At 44.8% G+C, this 22,356-nt stretch overlaps 5 protein-coding genes across 9 annotated transcripts in view; 3 read left to right on the forward strand and 2 right to left on the reverse strand.

Annotated features, from left to right (window-relative positions):
- Window positions 1-8: 8 nt before the first annotated feature.
- On the reverse strand, window positions 9-3,278 carry zp3d.2 (zona pellucida glycoprotein 3d tandem duplicate 2). Its single transcript, XM_086037856.1, has 9 exons — window positions 2,618-3,278; window positions 1,885-2,000; window positions 1,700-1,803; window positions 1,386-1,560; window positions 1,197-1,302; window positions 1,032-1,117; window positions 794-867; window positions 364-672; window positions 9-232 (listed from the first exon to the last, which is right to left on the reverse strand). The coding sequence occupies exons 1-9, from the start codon at window positions 3,119-3,121 to the stop codon at window positions 27-29; spliced, it is 1,680 nt and encodes a 559-aa protein (XP_085893982.1). The 5' UTR covers window positions 3,122-3,278; the 3' UTR covers window positions 9-26.
- A 3,032-nt stretch (window positions 3,279-6,310) lies between these two features.
- LOC147142881 (uncharacterized) lies at window positions 6,311-8,134 on the forward strand. The gene is made up of 4 exons (XM_086038363.1): window positions 6,311-6,409; window positions 6,530-6,667; window positions 7,169-7,872; window positions 7,946-8,134. Exons 1-3 carry the CDS (start codon window positions 6,365-6,367, stop codon window positions 7,661-7,663), a joined length of 678 nt encoding a protein of 225 aa, XP_085894489.1. The 5' UTR covers window positions 6,311-6,364; the 3' UTR covers window positions 7,664-7,872; window positions 7,946-8,134.
- A 3,057-nt stretch (window positions 8,135-11,191) lies between these two features.
- Window positions 11,192-17,588, reverse strand: rpp25l (ribonuclease P/MRP 25 subunit-like). 4 transcript variants are annotated; one of them, XR_015087964.1, is made up of 3 exons: window positions 17,473-17,588; window positions 15,097-16,551; window positions 11,192-11,337 (listed from the first exon to the last, which is right to left on the reverse strand). XR_015087964.1 is itself a non-coding variant. In XM_086039153.1 (2 exons), the coding sequence occupies exon 2, from the start codon at window positions 16,549-16,551 to the stop codon at window positions 15,955-15,957; it is 597 nt and encodes a 198-aa protein (XP_085895279.1). In that variant the 5' UTR covers window positions 17,473-17,588; the 3' UTR covers window positions 13,566-15,954. The 4 variants fall into 4 exon arrangements, 1 of the variants encoding a protein (XP_085895279.1); XR_015087963.1 differs by lacking the exon at window positions 11,192-11,337 and adding an exon at window positions 12,450-13,174; XR_015087965.1 differs by lacking the exon at window positions 11,192-11,337 and adding an exon at window positions 12,450-13,179.
- On the forward strand, window positions 11,700-13,292 carry LOC147142883 (transcription factor HES-2-like). The gene is made up of 3 exons (XM_086039154.1): window positions 11,700-11,762; window positions 11,864-11,950; window positions 12,849-13,292. Exons 1-3 carry the CDS (start codon window positions 11,718-11,720, stop codon window positions 13,176-13,178), a joined length of 462 nt encoding a protein of 153 aa, XP_085895280.1. The 5' UTR covers window positions 11,700-11,717; the 3' UTR covers window positions 13,179-13,292.
- A 1,286-nt stretch (window positions 17,589-18,874) lies between the features above and the next one.
- col6a4a (collagen, type VI, alpha 4a) overlaps window positions 18,875-22,356 on the forward strand; it is a 38,156-nt gene continuing 34,674 nt past the window's right edge. The window contains exon 1 of one of the 2 annotated variants that reach the window (XM_086037393.1): window positions 18,875-18,901. The gene's annotated coding sequence lies outside the window, so the exon portion shown is untranslated. The remainder of the gene's footprint in view (window positions 18,902-22,356) is intronic. The other variant, XM_086037394.1, reaches the window with a different exon arrangement.

The following is a 22,356-nucleotide window of genomic DNA, read 5'->3' on the forward strand; positions in this document are numbered from 1 at the left end:
GACTCCTGTGGTTGCCAAGTCAGGCTTTATTGGTCAAACTCGAAGAGATCTTCAAAAGTTCGCCGAGGTTCTACAGCTGAAGCCTTCTTCAGCATCTCCTCCTCCCATTCCCAGTCCACCAGCTTACCCATCACTTCAGGCTTGGTCGGCCCTGCGCTCGTCTTCCGCGTCGGCGCCGCGGAGGTGGGCGGCATCTTGGTCACGGCTTGTTTGACAGCTTTCACTTTGGGCTCTGGATAAAGCACACGAAGGCCATCACGATTCCATTTACCATGCACACCGGCCGTGTCCAAAGTCCATCCCGCCGCCCGTCTTGTAAGAATGTTTCGAGAGGTTTGCATTTCCTCTGGGAACGCGTGATACCTTCGAATGCTTGATGAGCTTCCTCCTCCACAACAGCAACGCCTTTCACCTGCTGACTCCCCTCCACCTCCTCTTCTACCCACTCCACTCCTCGGCCTCCATACGGCCACTTCAGCTCTGTTGTATCATCGGCGGCCACAATTGGTTTGAGCCACGGCGTGGTCATGCTTTGAACGGGCTCCGTGGTGGTCTTCACAACGGAAGCCGCTGCTGTCGTGGTGGTGACGAGCAACGGCTTGCGCTTGTGGTTTTTGAAGAGTTGCCCTCTTGGCTGCACTTTCCACCCTCTGCTGCTGGTGACTTCGCTCACTGGAAGAAGAAAAGTCATCTGATCATGTTATTGTTATTCATGATAAAAAAGGTACAATATTGCAGACTTCAAAAGGAAAAAAAAAAAAAAAAAAAAAACAACAGGTGCTACGTTTCTCACAGGCAGTGGGAGCAGAGCCGCAGCTGGAGTCACAGCAGGCGCACACCCAGTCCCAGCCATGTAGCTCCACCCATCTTAAGGGGAAAAAAATGACTGTATATTAGTAGTCGTACTATGTAATATAGTATTCATATTCATTCATTTGACTGAATTACATTTTTTATAATCAAATTATGATTGCATTTATTCTTAACGTTTAGGATTTCTGGCATAAAATGCGGAAAAAAACAAAACAGACCTTCCCATGTTTGCGTCATAGTTGCAGGACTTTGCCGTTGGAGTGGGAACGTCGCTTTCCGCCGACATGGTGCAGTGCATATAGAGCTGCCGTAAATCAATTAGTAATGCACTGTTGGTCAAGTAGTTTACACTGGAATAGGTAACAAAGTGTAGAGTAACTGACTTGGTCCGTCATTCCTTGGAAGTAGAAAGCATCCACGGAGAATCGGACTACGTTGTTCTTGTATGGGATGAATCTGGAGCGACTGTACTTGCTTTCAATCATGCACCTTCGTTGCCATTGGGGGAAGACAGTTTGTTAAAAAGCACACATCCAATTCTGTTTGACAATATCAGTGTTTATTTTTTTTACCCAAAGTCCTTCACAACAGCAAATTGAGGCGTGGAGGTGTGCGACTTGTTGGGTGTGGCATAACACGAGTGGATGTACAGCCTCATGTCCTGGGGCATGGACGGACCCTCGGCCTCAAAGTACATGGGCTCGCCGAGAACGTACTGATCCGACGGCGCAAGCCTTTCCCACTGAGCTGCCGATTACAGCACAAAGACATTCATCTTTACATTGAGCCCATCTGTAGTTCACACAGCAGTCTTACTTTTCCCATTCATTTTGATTCTTGGAAGTCATTTAAAAAGAGGCAAGTTGGTTATTTGCTCAGCGTTTACCGTTCCGTGGTGTCAGAATGAAATTGGCTCTGTTCCTCATTGCTTTGTAGATGTGGCGCATGCGCATCTTAGGAAAGTAGCCGACTTTGTAGGAATATTGATACCTATGAAGACCAGAGAAAGTCAGAATTTTGATAACACTGTGCATAATGTCATTGGATCAGGACCCATGTTGTGGCAGTCACCTGGTGTAATTGCAGGAAACAGGAATCACAAAGGGCGCGGTTCTCCGTATGGGCCCTTGGTGCATCCCTGGGTTGTACTGAAGTGTGTTTGAATAAGTCATTTGTCCATTGATCATCTGCACAAAACAAGTGAATTAACGGAAAAAAGATAAATGCTAAATTATGCGTGTTATGTACAGTACCACGCCTACAATACATTTTCACAAATACAGAAATAATACATCAATACAAAAGTAAATTTAGAGCACTATAGTCATCTAATAATGTATGTTCGTTAAAACAAGTCAGTTCAATTCAGAAAAAAAGTTTCTTAAATTTTTCAAGCGTATCTAATGACGTGGTTTGGTGAGTGTGCTATGTCGCACATAGATGACGTCAAGAATCCATAATTAAACCAGGCAAATATTACTAGTCAATAAACACAAATATCAATATTGATGTCACTGGACCGAACATTCGATAAATACAGTATACGTTAAAATGACCTCATCGAACTGACAACAGCAAAAACCAAACTATCACGATTTTTGGTCTCAACGCCATTTCGTTGCCTGGCATTGTTAGCCAAGCTAATTGGAAGTTATACTATTTGTTAGCGTTAGCCTCATAATGGTAACGATTTGGTCAAAGTTGAAATAAGTCATCCCTTAAGGGCTCATTTATAGACTGTGCTCACCAGAAATGAGTGTAAAATAATTCATGGCGTCACTTAAATCACAAACTAAAGGCTCACCTGTCGCTTGGTTCCACACTGGTCCAGTCCATTTAGAAAATAAACATAATTCTTCGACGATTTTTTTGCTTGACAGGTTCCCAGTTTAAGACGATGGTTTATTTCCCCGCCGCCCAGGATGCTCTTGGGCACCCGGACGAGCATTTTGTCCATTTTGCACGACGTCCTCACCGAGCGATGAGCCGACTGACCCGGCGGCCTCCAGCCAGGCCGCGCCGGGAACAGGCGCTCTCGAACGGGCCGAGGTAAAGGCTCGAGGCCGCTGCCTTTGGCCGGGTACAAGTGGAGCTTCTCCAGCGGCGGCAGCCTGGAGTGGACGAACATGGGTAGTTTGAGGTAAGCCTGCGGAAAAGTCAACCTTTCTCTTGGCAAATTCTTGCTCGTCGTACGGTTTGCTCGACTTAAAGCACCCGGGAATGGAAGTAAGGCACTCTGGAATGGCGGCTTCCCTCCTTTGCAGGAGGCAAACAGCGACAAAAAGGTAAGGAATAGAAAATTCATCATTTCGAGTGCACTTAATGGCCCTGAAAATGTCTATTAGTTCTACTCCTGAATTAAGCGACGTTTTTGCTGAGAAGCAGCTTGTCTTGCCGGTGGCCTTCAAATTACAAGCAACGCGGAGATGAATGGCGCCCCCTGCCTGCTTGTTTGCTGTATAACATAACAACCAGGTGCCTCCATTTAAAACGTTGATTGGGTGAAATTCAAACCTACGGAAAAGGATTGGGGGGGGGGGGGGGAGATTGGTTATTCTGACTATAAAATCGGAATTCTGACATTAAAGTCAGAATTCTGAGAATAATGTCAGAATTATGAAATAGAATTGAGAATCTTACCAACCTTGTTTTTTCTCCCCAATGGCCCTAATCCTCTTCCGTACAAACCAAATGTGGGAGTTGAAGATCACGAAATGAAATCGTAAGATGTGACGTCACATAGTGCGCATACATATTTTATGTTTAAAACCATCGTTTCATTGTGTATAGACTGAACTGGTCAACAATTTAGCAACAAAATCAGCCTTAGATTGTTTTAATTCCATTTTGTAAAATCACATCTTGATGAATATAACATTGATATCTAACAAACCTACTTCTATTTGTAAATTGTTTTCCTTTCAGCCAGATGAATCTGCTCCGACTGATCTGGACAAGATCTGAGGTGGACCACTTGGAGGGCCTGCTATGGAGATTTCTTCATATTACATATGAACTTTTGTTGTTGTTTTTCATTTAATTACTATGTCCTCTGTACTGTAAGTGTAATATTGAGTCGCCCCCTTCCCAAAACAAGACTTTAATCTTGAATAAAGTTGCTTTCATTTCAATTACTGAAAGTTCTGATCCAAATGGGGACGTGTGTCCCTTAGTGTAGGTTTGCACGTTCATCCATCTTCTAATAGTCGTCTTAATGATTCATGCTTAACACTTTTTCATGCATGTGCAACAGGACCCTTCGCTAATCCGCAGGCACGTGGACGTAGCAAAACGCCCCCCCCCCACACACACACACACACCCAACGCCCCCCACTCGCGCGACACGCGCCCCCGAGAGGTGAGCGCAGCTCGTGCTTTATTAGCATGTGAGGAAAAAAGAGGGGGTATTTGGGGGTTGGCGTCAAGGATCCGGCTACACAGCGTGAAGATCAGACTCACATCACTGTGTGACCAAAACACTTCAAAGAGGCAAAAGCTGTGCGTAAAAGTGTGATACGGCACACTAAACCCAAACCACAATATACTACTGGATTGAACTGCATTTGAAAGTCTAGTTTCGTCTTGACGTATAAATCTCCAATTACATATATCTCATGAAATCGTTTTTTTAAATACAATAAATGACAACCAAAACCTGTGCGTAAAACGTGCGTTAAATTGTTTTACGCGCACTAAAAATAGTGTACAACGTAATTATCTCAAGTTTATTTAAAATACGGACGTCTAAATCTCCAGCAAATGAGGTAATTCAAGCGATAAGGCTGTCTTTTGCGCGTGCATGCACGAGTCGTGACGCCGAAAGTGTTGGAAGTCAAAACACATGCAGGTATACAAAATATATGGCGAGTTTCCCACTACGAGAAGGTTGCTTCCACGCCTTGGGGCTCTTAAACAAGATCATCATATGCGGGAGCATTTCCTTGGCAAAGAACACATTCGTCGTTGTCATGTGAATAACACTTAACGCGTTACAGACATCGCATTAATGTGAAGATGAAAAAAAAAAAAAAAGGTTTTTGGTGTGTTTTTCACAGGACAGCGACGCATTGCGCGAACGACCACTGAATGAGATTTGTTTTCAAGCAAGGCAATGTTGTTGATTTCTCCCGAATATCCTCAACTCTATTGCCTTCGCGTGCGTGCGTGCGTGCGTGCGTGCGTGCGAGTGAGCGCGCGCGCGGCGGGCGCCCCGTGGAATGACGCGTGCACGTCATTTGGATCCAAGCGCGAACCCGCAGTCGCACCTCCCACGGCGAGAAGCGTCTGCTGGTCACTCTCCCACTGTCACACCTCGGCCTCCCTCGGGGCGCTTCTTTGCTACGGTGGCGTCGCTCTCCCCTCCCGCGGCTGCGCTGTGCTGCGCGTGCACTTCAAAGGGCTTCGCACGCACGCGTGCACATTTCGAGCGCCAGCACGCGGCACACACGCACATGCACATGCAGATGGCACGCGTGCGTTTGGTGGATGCAAACGTGTTCGGGTTAAGTGGCCCCGCACGCACGCACGCACGCACGCACGCACACGCCAAGGGACAAATGCAAAGGCGACCTGTTGCTACATGTCCGTCTGAATGCTTATTCGTAGCTGGAAAAATGCATTAATCAATCAGGACAATTTTCCTTCATCTCATTTGGTTTGTATTCAAATGTTAATTTGGAGACGTTTTGGTTCAAAAATCTGAATTTATTTGGAATATTCTGTCATTCTCTAGTACGGCACACACACGAAAAAATGAACCAAAATTCTTCTTACTATATTAATCATCTCAGCGGTATTGTTGAATGATCTGTTTGACAAAGGATTTCTTTTTTTTTTTTTTTTTTTGGGGGGTGGTCCAAAATATGACTTAGGCCATTATTTTAAGATGTGCTGAGCATTTCTCTCCGGTTCACAACTGATGTTTCTTAATACACGCCGAGATACATTTATACATTGTCGTAATAAAAATACAATTCAATTTTAAAAAAAGGACAAATGTACTTCGCTGTGAACCTGAAAAAAGAACCCGCGTTTGTAACGGCCGAGCTCAGCGCGCGTGTCCGACTTGAGGCGGCTCTGGCGGGCAACGTTCTAAGAAGGCGTCGGCCTTTGCTCTGCAGCTGAACCGAATACGTCATCGAACCCGAGTTTGTTTGTCGGATCTTCCTCTCCCGCCGTGTCCGTCCGAGAGCCCCCGGGGGGGCATGTCGGACAGAATGTGTCCGACATGCATGAGGCCACTATCGGCGGGCAACATTTTGGACTCTGGGTTCCTTTATCTCATCTTATCTTATCTTATTTATACAGCCGATCGATTTATTGCACTAAACGGTGAGATCATTAGAGGGAGCTCAATTCTAAAAAGTCACGTCTGAGCAACACGACACCCACTGAGAACGGAGTTGCCAAGGTGGCATGTGATTGGCTGTCGGGGAAGTGGGTGGGGCTAGGGCGGACAGGGAGGATATAAAACAAGCCACCAGGCGCCTTCCCATCCTTTTCCTGACAACTTTTGCATCCCGGAGGAAGTCTACAATCGGAACATCGAATCATGAAGCTCATGCATGAGGCAGAGGATCCAAACCGCGACAGAAAGGTAAACAAGCAACACAGTCCTTTTTCGTTTTTACAAGGTCTTTTAAGTAACTCTCGTTTTCAAAGAATTTCAAGTTTACTTAAGCATTCTAGTTCACTTCTTCTTTTGAACTTTTTCCAGTTTATAAAATCCCAAGTGGAGAAGCGTCGACGTGAGAGAATGAACCACAGTCTGGAGCGTTTGAGGTGCATGTTGATGCAGGAGCCGCAACAGCCGCAACAGCCGCAACAGCCGCAAAAGCAGCAGCAGGAGACGGAGGTAAAAAGTTTGAAAAGTAAAGCAATATTCGCTCAAATGAGTTACATCGAGGGAAACACCACGGCGACCATGCACGTCTACCTCACTGTTCTGGGTTCAAATCTCGTTTCAGGCCTTCCCTCCTGTTCGGAGTTTGCATGTTCTCCTTTCACGGGTCAAAAGCATGCACGTTAGCGTCATTCGTCCCCAAAAAAGACAGCGGGTGACCTTGGTTGGCACATCTGCCTCGCAGTGGCAAGGTTCCGCATGATGGGTTCAAATCTCAAAAGGGTTTTGTACAGGTGCTCTGGCTTCCACGTCCCGTGAAACATTCACGTTGAAGACCACATTATGCGGAGGGGTGCGATGTCAGTGATTGAACGGTTTACACTGCCCCCCCCCCCCCCAAAAAAAAAAAAAAATCAACTGCGCCACAGGTTCCACTGTCATGAGGACGAGATCGAAAATGTTTGTCTGATATTCGATTAAGAGTAATCAACCAACATACGTGTGTTGCTCTAGGGTGCAGCCCAGCGTCGTGTGGAGAAGACGGAGATTTTGGAGCACACGGTCCTGTTCCTGCACAAGAGCAGCAAAGCGGCAAGTGGCCCGCGGCCGCCCCCGCCGCCGTCGCCGTCGCCGCAGCCGCAGCCGCAGCCGCAGCCGCAGCCGCAACCGCAGCGGCACTCCTTCCAAGACGGCTTCCACAGCTGCCTGCAGAGGGCCGCCCGCTTCCTGGGGCCCGAGGGCAAAGGCCTGTGGCTCGCCCTGGACACCTCCTTCACCCAACGCTCCTTCTCACCTTCCTCCTCCTCCTCCTCCTCCTCCTCCTCCTCCTCCTCCTCCTCCATCCTCCACCTGCTGAGACACAAGTCCAAGCACAACCGGCGAGCGGCGGCTCAGCCCCCCCCCGCCGCCGCCCCCGCGCGGGGGCAAAACTGGCTGGGGACGTGCATGGAGAGCCCCCCGCCAGAGGGCCCCTCGCTGGGCCAGAGCGTGTGGAGGCCGTGGCCCTAAGGCGGGCGCAAACTTTCAGCCGCCCCGCCCCCCTCCCCCCATGTATACATTATCTGTCAAGTTGATGGTGTAAATAGTTTGAAGACGTCATTTGTACGCTGCCGTGTATATATGTGACCCCCCCCCCCCCCGACCCACTATAGATGTGTTTATAGTGCCGCTTGGGATGGGAGCTGGACGCTGGCGCCCACCATGTGTCCACCTCAGAGGTGAGCTGTCGCGCACGCACACGCACAGTAACAAGGGTGTGGATCATAATCAAGTGTCCCGTCTCATTTGCAGCTGCTTTAAAGGCCCCGCCCTCATGTCCATGAGTCATCAACAACCTCTGTGATCCATCCTAATGATAATATATAACTTGTATATTTTGCACACTAACTTATTGTCCAGCATGTCTCCCTATGGTGAGCCTCTATCGTTGTTGTTGTTGTTGTTTATTTTTCCCTTCCCACAAATAAACATTCCATTCAAATCAAACGGCAGGTGTGGTGTGTTGTGGGTGTGGCCTGCCACCTCCTGGCCTCTGCCTGAAAGGCTTCATGTCCCAAGAGAGACATCAAGCGCTTCATGCCTTTTAAGTTAAGGGGAAGTCAACCCAAACAACATACTTTTTTTCAAGATTATGTTGTGTGCAGGCCCACGAGTTGAAACGAGGCATTCTGATGAAGAATAAGAGTTAATCCACTCATTTTTAGCCATGCCAGGGCGGCCGTTCTGTCACTTCTGTCGGCTGAAAATGACATCAAAGTTGCTCAGGTAACAACCAATCACAGCTCTCCTGTTTTCTGAAGATGAGCTGGTCGTTTCCGGAGCCCTGAGCAACTTTGATATGATTTCCAGTGGACAAAGTGTGAGCAAATGGCCGCCCCCGGAGATGGCTAAAGAGGGCTGGGTCAACTCTTACTCCGCAAACGCGCTATTCGTCACAATGCCTTGTTGTGGGCCTGCATATTCTTGAAAAAAATGTTTGGGTTGACTTGCTCTTTAAGCAGGTACTTACTTTGAATTATGCAAACACTCTCATACACTATGGCGGAGATGGGCTAAGTGAAGTTCAAGGGCCACATGTGATTTTTCAAACAAACAGATGGCCCAAGTCATTCATAGACCATGTGAGCAATCCCAATACTTTTGTCCCTACATTATCAAGGGTTTACACACCCTTGCCCAAAATCCAACTTTTTGTGGCATTTAAAAATGAGACCAACATATTTTCCCACCATTAAATGTACCAAGGTTAGGGTTAACCGCAACCGGGGGATTTTTTTTTTTTTTTTTCCTTCCAAGAGGTAAGATATTAACACAACTGTGCTTCCACAAGTGTGCACAGCCTCATTCCTTCAAATCCAAATGTTTTAAGTTCAAAATGAACCAAACACTTTGAAACGCACGCATGTTGAACGGAAGTCAGTCAACACCCGCCACCAATTCAAGTGCTGTGTGCGTGCGTGTGCCAAGTGCATGCTAGTAAGTATCAGGTTGCTTTTTTCGCACCTAACATGCCTTTTCCCAAAACTTGTTTTTGAAGCAAAACCTAAACCTTGGTTTCAGTGGAACATAAGAAAATGTCACCAAAGAAATGTGGTGGAAAGCCTGTCCTTTGAGCAGGGATGTGCACACTTGTCGAATGCACTGCAGTCGCACCAGCTACACGCACACACACACACACACACACACACGCGCGCTCCCCATTAAAAAAGAGACACGGGAGGTCCTTGCACCTCCTCCACGTGCCTTTGAGGGCGAGCCGAGTAGTATCGCGATATTTGCCTCTGGCAAAAAGTACCCGAAAGGGAGATTTGAGAAAAACACAATTCAGGGAAAATAACTTTGATAGAAGTGAGTCCGTTTCTAGAGTATTATTTCTGACATTAGCTGCCTGCATAAGTATCCAAAAGTCATTTTGTGATCTTGAAATCCCTGTTAAGTGAAAAAGAAAATGTCTTCAGAGTTTGTCGGGGGTCCTGGCGGCCGTCCTGCATGGAAATAGACGGGAAAATTCCTTTCCCCCAAATTCCTGATCGCCCCTGGACATAAGGATCGGGAGATCCTCGGTCTTCATGAGAAGATAACAAATATATTGCAATATGATACAACATTCACTACATGACGTTCATGAACAATTTCTTCTCATTTTATTTGATAGTCGGCCTAACGGCTGACAAAGATGTTTAGGGGAAATGTACCCAACTACACATTTTATTCAGAAAATGTAGCGTTATCGTGAAAGTTGCCAGAAATGTAAATAACAAAGAAAGTAACATCAGCCAAAGGAAGTATTTACACGACTCCTTTCTGAAGCAGAGGAAAACACTGTCGTTCAATATTTGTCTTGAAAATGTTATGAAAGTGAATCCGAATTGTCAATAACTTGTGTTCCAGGAGTTTTTCTGGATCTTTCTCCTTGCGGACAAAAGTTAGTGGGGGGGGGGGGATGTGGGTTCGGCGGTCGCAGGGTTGCTAAGATGCTTTTCCCACACGAATGCAAATTGTGGCGCATATGGCGAGTGCGTGCTGGAAGGCGTTTTCCACACCTTGACGTGCGCGGACAATCAAAGTGTGTCCCGTGGGAACGGCACTCGGCGGCCCTTCTCATTCCTCAAGTGCCGGAAGCCATAAATGAAGGCGGGCAGGCCGATGGCTGAGGAGCCGAACGTTGCCTTCGCACGCATGCAAGGGGCCGCTTCTCGCCGCGTGGGGAGGTGTGAGGGGCCCAACAAAATGCAGCAACGGCTTCATTCGCTCACGCGTTCATTCATTCGCACTTGGACGACCAAGACACGCACGCATGCATGCAGGCGTCATTCCACTGGGCGCCATGAGACAAGTTCGCCGCGCGTGCGGGCAATTTCCAATCAAATGCACCCACAAACAAAAAACGTCTCATGAAAGCATTGAAAAGAGGACATCATTTTGTTAGGGACTGTCACTCATCAATTGTCATTCGGTGTTGGAGAGCGCGGGGAAACGTTCTCCCGACTCCCGCGTGGGAAACGTGTGCTGCTGTCCCACATTATGTATGCGTGCGCGTGTTTACACTTTCGGTGCATGCGCTTATTCCCGAAAGGCGGCCTTCTCGCTTGAATGACATGATGAGATCAAGTTGGAAGGAAGTCTAGACTTGAAATGAAATACACAACACAGTATTGTTGGTCATTGCCGCCTTTGGTGCGCGTGACGCACACGGTTTGGTTGGGATCATTTCATTCAATTGAAAAATGCATGTGAGTGTACAAAACATGCACGGGGGAGACTCTGTGTGTGTGTGTGTGTGTGTGCGTGAGCCTGCGCGTGTTTGGCTAACACGTTTGGCGTCAATTCACGAATGCATGCATGCGCAAAAGGCAACGTTGTCACTTGAAGACTTTAAAAGGAATCCACAACAGCTAGGGCTAATTGCAACGTCGTTTATGGTCGCGTTTTGTGAGCGCAAAACTGCTTCAGTTGTGGCGACTTCCTCTTGGAAGTGTGTTTTCACACACCAAGTGTCTGTGCTTAGCCGGATGCTTGATGCCAACACCCCCCCGCCCCCCATCCTCTTTTCCCCCTCACATACGTTAATATAACACGAGCTGCTCTCACCTCTCAAGGGGGCGCGTGTCGCGCGGGGGGCGGGGGGTCTGCATGGAAAGGGAATGTCCTGCACGCGCCTGCCTGTGGATTAGCCAAGGCTCCTGTTGGCACATGCACCAAAAAGTGTTAAACATGAATGAATAAGACAACTATTACGAGTCGGATGACAGTGCGGGAAGGAATACAAAATCCGAATTCGGATCTGAACGTGTGTGCACATTTCATATTTTTTTCACAAAGACAAAGGAACGTGTTGGTCAATAACTTATGTAGCAATGTTGGAAAAAGTCAGACAAACAGGTTAAGTTTTACCTCCGAAAAAAATGAATGCACCGTTCATAGATGAATATGACATCCAATTCGATCATTTGAAAGATGAGTGTGGCGAGTGCATGGGTGGGTGGAGCCTAAGGTGAGTTTTTTAGAGGTCTCGTGAGGCCCGAGGCACCACATTCAACTTTGACTCTGTTGGATTGCAGTCATGAAGATGCCTCAGCATTGCCAGCGTGCAAACACAGACAGGAAGGTACGTGCATGGCTCATTATTATCGTCGTCGTCGTCGTCATTATTGGAGCACGCGTGGGGACAGAAAGATGAAAAATGTTGATGCTGTTTGTCTTCCGCAGAACTTAAAACCTCTGGTGGAAAGACGACGGAGAGAAAGAATAAACAGAAGCTTGGAGAACCTCAAAACTCTTTTGCTTACACCACAAGTAAATATCACGCTTATATGAGACTTTTGCACTAACTAAAGTTAATATGTACATGGAAAAAACAGGTTCATTTTTTTCACGTATTTTTTTTTCTGCCAGTGCCTTTTCATTTTTTGTAACTTTAATTTTCAATTATGATTACAGATCTACATTTCTTCATTTTTTTGTTTCGTCATTTTTTAAATCAAGATTATTATGTGGTAATTGTTTTACATTTTGATTTCTTGTAAGTCTGAGTATTTTCTGTAGTTTTTCTGTTTTTTTTCCATTTTTATATATTTTTAGATATACATTTGAACCCTTTTGGGAGGTGGGGTCAGGTCGATTTTTTTTAATTCCACATTTAGAATGGGAAAGCTGCATTAGAAAGCGAGTAGATTGGCCAGCCCTCTTCTAAAGATTTCAAATGACATTTTATTTCGCTGTGTCACTGATTCGCAAAGTGTGGTCCACAGCGCCCCGTAGTGGTATGCAAAACAATTACTCACATAACGTTTGTAACTGCATAATGCTACAGGAGCTTCAACTGTTCTTTTTTCTTTTTAATTCCAGTACCGAACACTTAATAAGTACAGCACATGTGTATTCAAATTTTAAGAACATACATTTGCATTGAATCTTTTATAAATGTTGGTCATTAAGGTGGTAGGCTATCTGAATGGCCAAGTATTTTTTGAGACGGTAAAGTTTGAGAACTACTTCGGTAGAACTGTAAAGATGACTTGTAACCATCAACAGTAACTGTAGTAGAAAGTGAACGCATTGACCATATGAAAAAAAGTCAAGTGTAACGCTTGTTTAAAAGTGTGTGTGTGTGTGTGTGTGTGTGTGCGTGCGTGCGCGTGCTTGCGTGTGCTTCTAAAACCGTGTGTGTGCTGCTGCCTGGTGTGTCTGACAGTTATCTGGCGGGCGCAGGTTGGAGAAAGCGGAGATCCTGGAGCACACGGTCTTGTTCCTGCAGCAACACGCCAACAAAGAGCAGGCCAAGCACGTGCTGCACCCCTACCAACATGGCTTCTCCTCCTGCCTGCACAGGGCTGTCCACTTCCTACGATTCGAGGGTGAAAGCGTGGCCCTCGTGGACTCCTTCTCTCAGTCGTCTTCGTCTTCTTCTTGGTCTTCGTGCCCCCCTCCAGCTCTCGGGGGTGCCTCCAGGAGCCTCCTTGGCAATACGGCGCCCCAAAAGAGGCCCAGCATGGCGGGGGGCTTGTGGAGACCGTGGTCCTGATCTCCAACATGAGGGGGACGATGTCAGTGCAATAGAATGTACAAATGCACGTGTATATACTGTCATTTTATTAAGGACCAAAATCCACTGTGACGTTGTTTATACAACGCATGTTTGCACCTTTTAATTTATTTAAATGTCATGTGTGTAAATAAACAAAATGGGGGAAAATATTAACATCAGTTGCCATGTTCTCATTTTATTGTTGTGTGTGTGTGTATGTATGTATGTATGTATGTATGTATGTATGTATGTATATGTATATATATATATATATATATATATATATATATATACACACACACACACACACACGCTGGCAATGATGTAAAGACGAGTTGATTTACTCAAAACCGGTGGCCATACATACACCCGACACGTTTCAAATGTCATCTTATGAAATATAATTAAAAAAAACATTTCTCAATTTATACAAAACGTTGGCTAACACACACACATCCAATTTGGTGAACAGTTCACACAATTCTGATACGTGCCAGAAGCCAAGAGTATCACGTTATATATATTTTTTAACTAAGGCAAATTTATCAACTCGTATAAAATGACGACTATCGCGAAGCACACGTTTCCAAATTCGTTAATTGCTTGAATAATAAAGTAAAAAGAACATTTTAAAAAATATACTGACATGAAATGATACAAAGCAACGCGGGGGCTACAAAATGGCGGCGGCAGCAATCATTGGAAGTGTGTAAACAAATGTTTTAAGGTTCATTCTCTCGTCTTCTCACTTTCGGCTCGTCCTCGTTTGCACTTCAATCCACGGACACGCGCGTGTATGTGTGAAAATGGGAAACGTCCCCTGGCCATGCACTCACGCTTGCAAATGACATTTAACGGCTCGTAAACACGTCGCGGTTGGCTCCCACGAGTCACTAAAAACGATGAGTTCTTTCTACGGAAACAAAGCAGCATTGAGAAAACAATACCAATGTACACACAACACTAGAAATGCTTTTAGTATTTACAACATTAAACAAAATCAAATGAAAAATAATCATACCGTTTCGGAATTTATACTGCATTTTGACTTTGTTGTCCCGATGACCATACAGTTTATTCAATGTTAATTCTGGGGGTTTACATTTGTTTTACCCCTGACCTGACTTCAGTGGTTCATTTGCCAACTTTCCATACACGATACTTCCATATTCCTAAAAATGATCAATGATTGATATTGATCAATTTCTGTAAATTGTACCTATTTTAAACTGATTAAATGAAAAATAAATTGTACTAAAATTTTAAACACACACTAAACTGTACTTAACAAATATACTGTGCTGTATTTATTGTCATTAACGTAGATTTCGCTTTCAGCAGTTTGAAGATTTATTGAATCAATCCTTTCGCATACCACTAGAGGGAGCCCTCGTAACAGTAGTTGTACTCGTAGCACAACTTAGTCCAATCACTGCTGTGAATTCAAACGTAACTCAAGGTTTTGGATTTGTCCGGCTCATGGCTGCACATCACATGAAACTGAAAGACATGAACCACCTTTTTAACCAACTGGATGGATTTTCGCTTCTTTTTTTTGGCTAGAATTTCCCACAAATGAGTTCTGTAGTGGTCGTGATGAATATGCACCGCTCACAAAACGTTAAAGGGTATACTGTACTGGGCTTTGCGGTGAAAATTCAGTACCAACTTAAAATACACTGCAACCTGTACAAGTTAACTTAATGTGACTTTCTCTCAACTTTATGCACAAGTCTTCAACGTTTCAGTACATTTTGCACAACTCGCAAAGCGCACACAACAGGTGGCCAATACAGTTCCTGCTTTCATTTCAATTGTCCTCCTACCCATGTTGATCACATTTGAACACCGGTGTTTGAATATCACTCCCGAAACTCAATGCTAACTTTGTAATAGCATGTCAGAAAGATTTTACCTTGACTGCTAGCATTAGCACTGGCGATGTTTGTAAAACGTGTCACGTTTGGTCTGTTTTGTTTGCTCAGTATTTCTGTGTCTCGTCAATGCTGATTGTGTCCACTTGTGTGCATTCCACCCCCTCGCGCTAGCCAATCAGCTCCTTCCCACCTTGTGTGTCTCGCCAGTATGCCTGTACTTTAAAGTTCCTACTTTTGCTTCAGTCCTTGTCAGATCGCTGTCGCGTTTTGTTTCTCCTAGTGTAACCCTTTTTTTTTTTTACAATAAATATGAAATATGTTCTATGCGACCGCACTAGTCCAAACACGCTATTCTGATCAATATTGCATTTGTGGAATATGAATTAAGCAGCAAAAACCCACCCGTTTTTATCCTGTTTTCCAAGTTTGGTCACGTGACGTTCGCAAGCTGAGTTGTTACGTGAGGTCTTTGCAACAGTGAGATTTCCAGTCATCAGCACGTGGCAAAACGTCTGTCCCCTTTGATGGATAAAAACTGGAAGATTTTGCGGCTTATTTCATATCACACAAACGCAATGCCATGTTTAGACTAGTGGCGCCGCACAGAACATATGTAGAGAACGTTTTTGAGCTGACTTCCCACTCGGGTTCAATGCCGCCATCTGGTGGTGGAGTGTGAAGCTCCCTTGACTCAAATGTTGGCTTCCCAACACAAAACAAAAAACAACCCCCCTAAAAAAAGCCACAGTTCGAATCTCGAAAAACTCATAAGTTAGGGCACTTGTAAGTCAAGGCACCACTGTATTTCCCCAAATTCCTGATCTTGACTTCCTATGGAAAATCCTCCCCCCTTTGCAATCTTATTCCAAACACAGTCAAACCACTGTTGCTTTTTATCAGCTGGGTGCTTTCAAGTCTCGACGCCCTCCGGCCCTTCCTCTTCCACCCCCGCCCCTCTTCCTCTTGTATGCCCCCACCTCCCCCTGTTCATCACGAGTCCACAGGTTGTCGCAGCGTCCGGGCGCCTGGTACCCGGGCAGGCTCTGGTCCAGAGGGTCCTTGGAGAGGAGAATCCAGATGACGGGCATCTTCCTGCTAACGGTGATGCTGTCCAGTCCGACGGCCGCCTCCAGGGGCTCCCACACGTCCGTCAGCGTGGCGCTGGCCAGCGAGGTGAGCTGATGGAGGCCCCGGACGCGTCGCTTAACCACCTCGGCGCACGTGATGGCTTTCGACACGCCCTTGCCGCTCGCCGTGAACACCAGCTGACGGCAGAGGGGGCGGCCGGGCGGGCTGGCCGGACCCTCGTCCACTTCTCCCCCTCCTCCGTCTTTGTCCGCCCGGGGCTTGGCTTCCATGCGGCTCAGGGCGTAGCGGAGCAGGTTGCGGATCTTGCTGCCGTCTTTGACGCGCACCTCGGGCGTGTCGGGGACAAGGCTGAACGGACACACGGACGGCTGCTCCGTGCTGCGAGCCTTACTGTAGTTCTCCATCTGCAAACACACATAATACACTATTAACTTCAATCATTTGTTGCAAGGCACTAAAATGGATTAGGCAGTTTTCAACCATCCAAGGAGGTTGCCATTTCATGCAACACCGCCCCCTGCTGTCAGCTAAAATTGATGTCAAAGTGTCCTTGGGAACGTCACTGCTCACCCGTTTTCTGGGTTTGGTCACGTTATGTTCACAATTATTTCAATGATCACTATCATTATTTTTTAACGATCAAAAACATTTCAATGAATCTGATCTGGTCGATTAATTTTGACACATCGAAATGCAACCTATAGTAACAAAGGTAAGAAGTCATATTGTGACTGTTACCATAGGTAACATTGAAATGTGCTACATTACGTTAAGATCATTGTAATATATTATGTTAAATGATACCACCATGTCGTCATTTTCGTACAATATAATGCGAACATGAAGTTCCATATTGTAGCATCGTTGAGGAGTTGTGGATTGTACATTGTCATGTACAAAAAAGAATCACAAATCAAATAAGTGCACGCCGAATGGAAGCCAGCGTGTCGCTGGTTCTGGAAATGGTTTCGATGTAGTCGTTCCGTGAATAAAATGTCACATTTAATGGCGAAGGTGGCAAAAGTGTAACACATTTGCAATGAACATCGTTGCTAGCAGGTACGTGAAGTCATTACAAAGCTACCTTATGTGGCCAAAGGTAGCCAGACCAACTCAAATTGTTTTTACTAAGCCGATTGGCTAACTCATTCGTAACGTAACATTCCTTTAATTTACAAAGGAACCAACGTGCGAGGCTAGGCTAATGCTAGCACAAGACGTGACTTGTTATTCCACTGGCCACTGTCGCGAAAGCAACATCACATCCACGCTAGCGCACGAGGTACACGTTGCATGCTCGCGCAGAATGTGAAGCGTTTACTTACTTGGAATCGTATGGTCGTTTTCTTTCTTTTCGATATTTTCCTTCACATGTTTGGTGTGTCTCTCAGGCTGCCGTAAAGCAAAAACGAGTGTCGCAAACCGCCTTCTTCGCCGGAGCGTATTTAGGGGGCGTGGCTCTGTGCGCGCATGCGAGCGATTGAATGACTGATGATGTAGATAAAAGCGCGCAAGTAGTGACTGGTACATGTTGTTTCTGCGATGAACGTTTATGTAGACAGGTTGAACAAGTCAACTTTGGACTTTTTCCTCTTTTTTCAACTCAATCCGCAAAGTCAGTTTGATTTAGAAACATGAAATGTGGTTTCTACTTAATGTTGATCACAAACACATAAACGCCTTAAAGGACCCATTCCCCAAAAGTCTCTGTTTTGGCCATCTCTATCTAATTATAACGTGACAAATCCCAGACAATTGTAACACTGACTTGAATCAGCCCCGTTAGAATCCATTTGTCCATTTCCAGGGGTCCTTCAAAGACAAACGCAAGCGAAAGGTTTAGTGCGATTGCTACCAAATTTGAAGCACGTATCCCGGACAACTTTCACCCCGACCAGCGTGAGAGTGTGAGGGGCTGTTTAGCGCTGCTTGCAGCAGCTTCAATTGTTTAGTCCTGGCTCGGAGCAGCAGGCTGTGTGAAGGCCCTCTTGTAATCATTGTGTTTATTATTACGCTGACAAGGCAATGATTGAATGAGTGAATGGTCTTTTTGGGGTGTCTCAACATGCCTGGAAAGTGTTTTGTACTTTTTGCAAACACAAGATGTATCCTAGTGAAAATGTACAGTGGGTACTTTTGAGGTTTCCCTGCATTGCCCCTCCCTAAATTGGCTCGGTACAGCCCCCTGGAAAGTTAGGAAAGAGGTTTGCCTCCGATACTAGTTTCACCATTTGACATGTGATTGGGGGGGACGTGTCTATTGTAACTGGACGCGTGAAAATGTCTCAAGCACCCATGTCTTGAATTAAATAGGAAGTCAGCCATTTTGGTTTAATGCAGCCACTCTGGGCAAATTCTCTCAATGATGTCCCATGGAAAGTTTCAAAAATGGACACTAGTTTCATCGATGGACATAATATCGGGTGGACATATTTATCAAGAGAGGACACACGAAAAAGTCTCAAGGACCGCTGCCTGAAATGGAATAGGAAGTCAGACATTTCGAGGACTCATTGGAAATTCTATCCAGGACTTTGTCCAAATGAGCCACAATTGCATGCAAGCACATACGTGAAAAAGACTTTTCTTCTTCTTCGCTTTACAGTCGTTATTGTGTGTAAGAAAACTTTTGTGTGTGTGTGAAGGAGGGGAGTGGTCTTTGAGGGGCGTGTCCTGTAGGACCCAGGCTACACCTCCCTAAAAGGCCGCGCTAACGCAGCATTTGGCGTGCGGTGGATGTCCGAGCTGTGACTTGTAAGTGTCTCTCTTTTTCTCCGTTGTGTGCGCATGACTTCAATGTTGCGAGTGTGTTGGAGTTGACAGTGAGGATGAGAATGACAAAGGTCATAGATGAACTGAATGGAGTGAAAAAAAAAAAGCCAGTCAGGTGCTTGACATGTGTACTTAAGTGTTTCTTTGAGATGTTGATTGATTTCCTGATTGTGATCAAACAAATCTTGCGGATTAAGTTTACTTAAGAACACTCAAGACAAAAATATGTAAATGAATAACATCCATGCGGGGGCACACAAGGATGGATGGAATGTTTCTCTGGAAATATGAGGAGCGACATTCTTTCATCGCAAGTTCCAACCACTTGAAAGGTGCTTTATGTAAATATGAAAATCAACAATCTTTTTGATGATAAAAGGAGATTAAGTGCAAACAGAGTCAAAAAAGTGGAACCAGAAGGACGTGTCGGGGGGAGGGGGGTTCTGGCACGACGCCTCACACCACTGACCCCCACACGTCTGCAAATGTTTGCGAGTTGGACTTTTCATCGCCGTGTTTGGCATCTTTTCATTTGCTGCATCGATGTTGTGCGACTCGAAACATTTCAAATGTCTCAAATTGACGCTTGCTCGACTTCACTCGTATCCATTCATTTTTTGATTGCACGTATTATTCTGCAGGAGACGCTTCAAATAACTATAAGGGTGTGATGGAACAGCAAAACCTTTGTGAAAAACCTAACAGAATGTGCTCTTGCACATACATCTGATCTTCTGCCAAAATTTGGCCCAAATGAGCCTCCATAGTTTTTGAGGCAACAGAGGCCAGTAAATTCCTGCCGGGGCAGCTCATATGTTTTCACTTGTACATGTTTAAGTTTTATATACAGAACGCGCACATGTTTGACTTTTACATAGACTACGTCAGGGTGTACGGCCCGGGGGCCTCACGAATCTGGCCCACGGAACGTTGTAATGATCAAGAGGCCAAGGGTAATTGACGCATTATTGTAGAGCCGTTTTCCCTCATTCAAATTTGGGATGGGCGAGTACCGAGACTGGGGTCAATGGCGGCCTTATCTGAAGGTTATCTGTACTCGCGGACGCTGCCGATTCCAGCCGCCGATACTTAAGGCAAAAAGAGATTTAGTACGTCCTCATCTTCAGTACTTGGCGCCATGCTGCACAAGTGTGACACATGAGCAAATCATTATCTGCGTCAGAAAGAAAAGGCTCCAGTCCCAATTTTTTCTCATTGTTTGAAATGAAATTTTTTGTAGTGAATGTACGAGAGTTATCGGTACTCAGCATCGGTGAGTACTTAAAGAGTGAATATTTGTAGTGGGCTCGTAAGAAAAAAAGTGGCATTGAAAATCCCTAGTTAAAGTGTATTTCTGTTTTTTATTGGCACCAGCAGATTCACGTATGAGCGGATTTATTTTTCTCAATATTTTAAAGATGTTTTTTTGTTGTGCGGAACAAATTTCTGTCTGACTTCAATTGGCGAGCAGAAGGCTTTTTTTTGGGGAGGGCTGTGGATGCCCTCTCTCAGGTGGATGCCTGGTGCCACCGCCTTACTGGCCCCCAATTTGAACTTTACATGCCACTGTAGGGGAGTGCTTGTATACTTCATAAAAACATTTGATCACTCCAAATTCAAAGCTTTAAAGTTGGGCTCCAAGCAATAATCGACAGTGCGTTAAAAAAGTGTGAACCTTCATTCTGGCCAGTGTGGTTGATAGAATCAGAAAAAAAAACCACATACCATTGCAGTCAGTGTAGGGCTTTTCCACTTTCCCTCACTTCAAGTGCAAAAAAGGTATAAACTAACTAGTGACTTTGCGAGAGAGGGCGAGAGAGAGAGGGAGCAAGCAAGCACACACCTGTCTACAAATTGACCACACCGTAGGCAGCGGGAGTGAATGTGTTATTATGTGTGAGTTATTGGGAAAATAATGAGATGTTTTTCTGCTACGTCTCCTCTGTGGTGGCCATGACGCATGATGACGAAACATTGAAAATCATTCAAATCAGCTTTTTTGGCTGTATTTCCTCTCCCCTCTTTCAACGGAGACAGAATCCCTGAAAAAAAAAAAAAGCTCAGCTAAACCCCTAATTAGTACAGTGCATGCTTATAATACGGGATGATGTATAAGTTGTGTGTGTTCATGAGGGTGCGGTTGTTTGCGGCGGGCCGTGGCGTTCGGAGGTCATGCGAAACGGTGAAGAAAGTCAAAGTAGATGAGAAGTTTCCGTGTCAACCAATCAAAAGCTCCGATTAAGATCGGCGCCAGAAGTGGCACCCGCCCCTTAGAGTGTTCGACACCCACATCATTGGAAAACAAAAAAGTGCAGGATACAAACCCTGGGCAGCGTGTCTCAAGGTTATTCCAGTTCATGAAAACGAAAGGAAACAACCAATCATCTTTGTCAATTGAATTTTGTATGTATACAAAAATATTAATTAAATGATTGTTTTATCTTATTTTCATAAATACACCATCTTGGTTGATTTTAAATGCACAGTACCGTAATTATTTTGGCTACTGACATTAAGAAACGCTGTGGACGTTCCGAGTACAGCAGGGGGCGAGCAACATCACTTCCTATAATAATAATGAAAAATAAGTGAAGTGTCCTTGCATCATTTGAAAGACACCATATCGTCGCTGTCACACTAATCTCCAATTTTGGAAACTTTTAAAATGTTTACCTTGATGCAATGTCTGTAACGCAGGGACATGATTCATGTAAAAATAAGACAATGAAAAAAAAAATGGAGATAAGTGTTTTTCACATGACAGCGACAATATACAAAGTTATTATTATTATAATACATTGTTTTCATCAAATTGAATCACTCAGTCAAGTTCTTCCAATTGAAGGAAGTAGAAATGGAAAAAGAGATGCCTACATGGCAACACACCATCACTTCAAGTATTTGTGAATGATGACCAGACGAAACTCTTCACTTAAAAACTAAAAAAAACCTAAAACATACACACACCAAATGTTTTGTGTGTCAAATGTAAACAGACCACACACACGCAAATGCGCAAAAGAACTTCCACTTGATAACTCGAGAGCTCTCTTTTTATTTCATCCGTCATACCAAAGACGTATTGTTTCCGTTCATATTCGTATTATGAACTCCACCAATTATGGATAAATAAACATTTGGACACATAGTTTGCTCAAAAACAATATTCATTTGTGTTTACTATTTTGTGAATTCATTGTACATCGTCAAATAAATTTGTTGGATAAGCCTTTTTACATTTACAACATACTTTTTATAAAATGCTTATTTTATTACATACAATAAAACATAAAAAAAAATTATGTACCTACAGTTATAAAAAAAAAAAAAAAAAAAATCGACGTTTTTTTCCACTTATTAAAGAGGAAGTCAACCAAAAAGATTTCTTTCCAGGAATATGTTGCGTGCAAGCCCACTCGTCGAAAGACGGCATTTTG

The sequence above is a fragment of the Filicampus tigris genome, chromosome 8, assembly GCF_054856515.1.
Source record: "Filicampus tigris isolate MCC_2025a chromosome 8, RoL_Ftig_1.0, whole genome shotgun sequence".
NCBI classification, from domain to species: Eukaryota; Metazoa; Chordata; class Actinopteri; order Syngnathiformes; family Syngnathidae; genus Filicampus; species Filicampus tigris.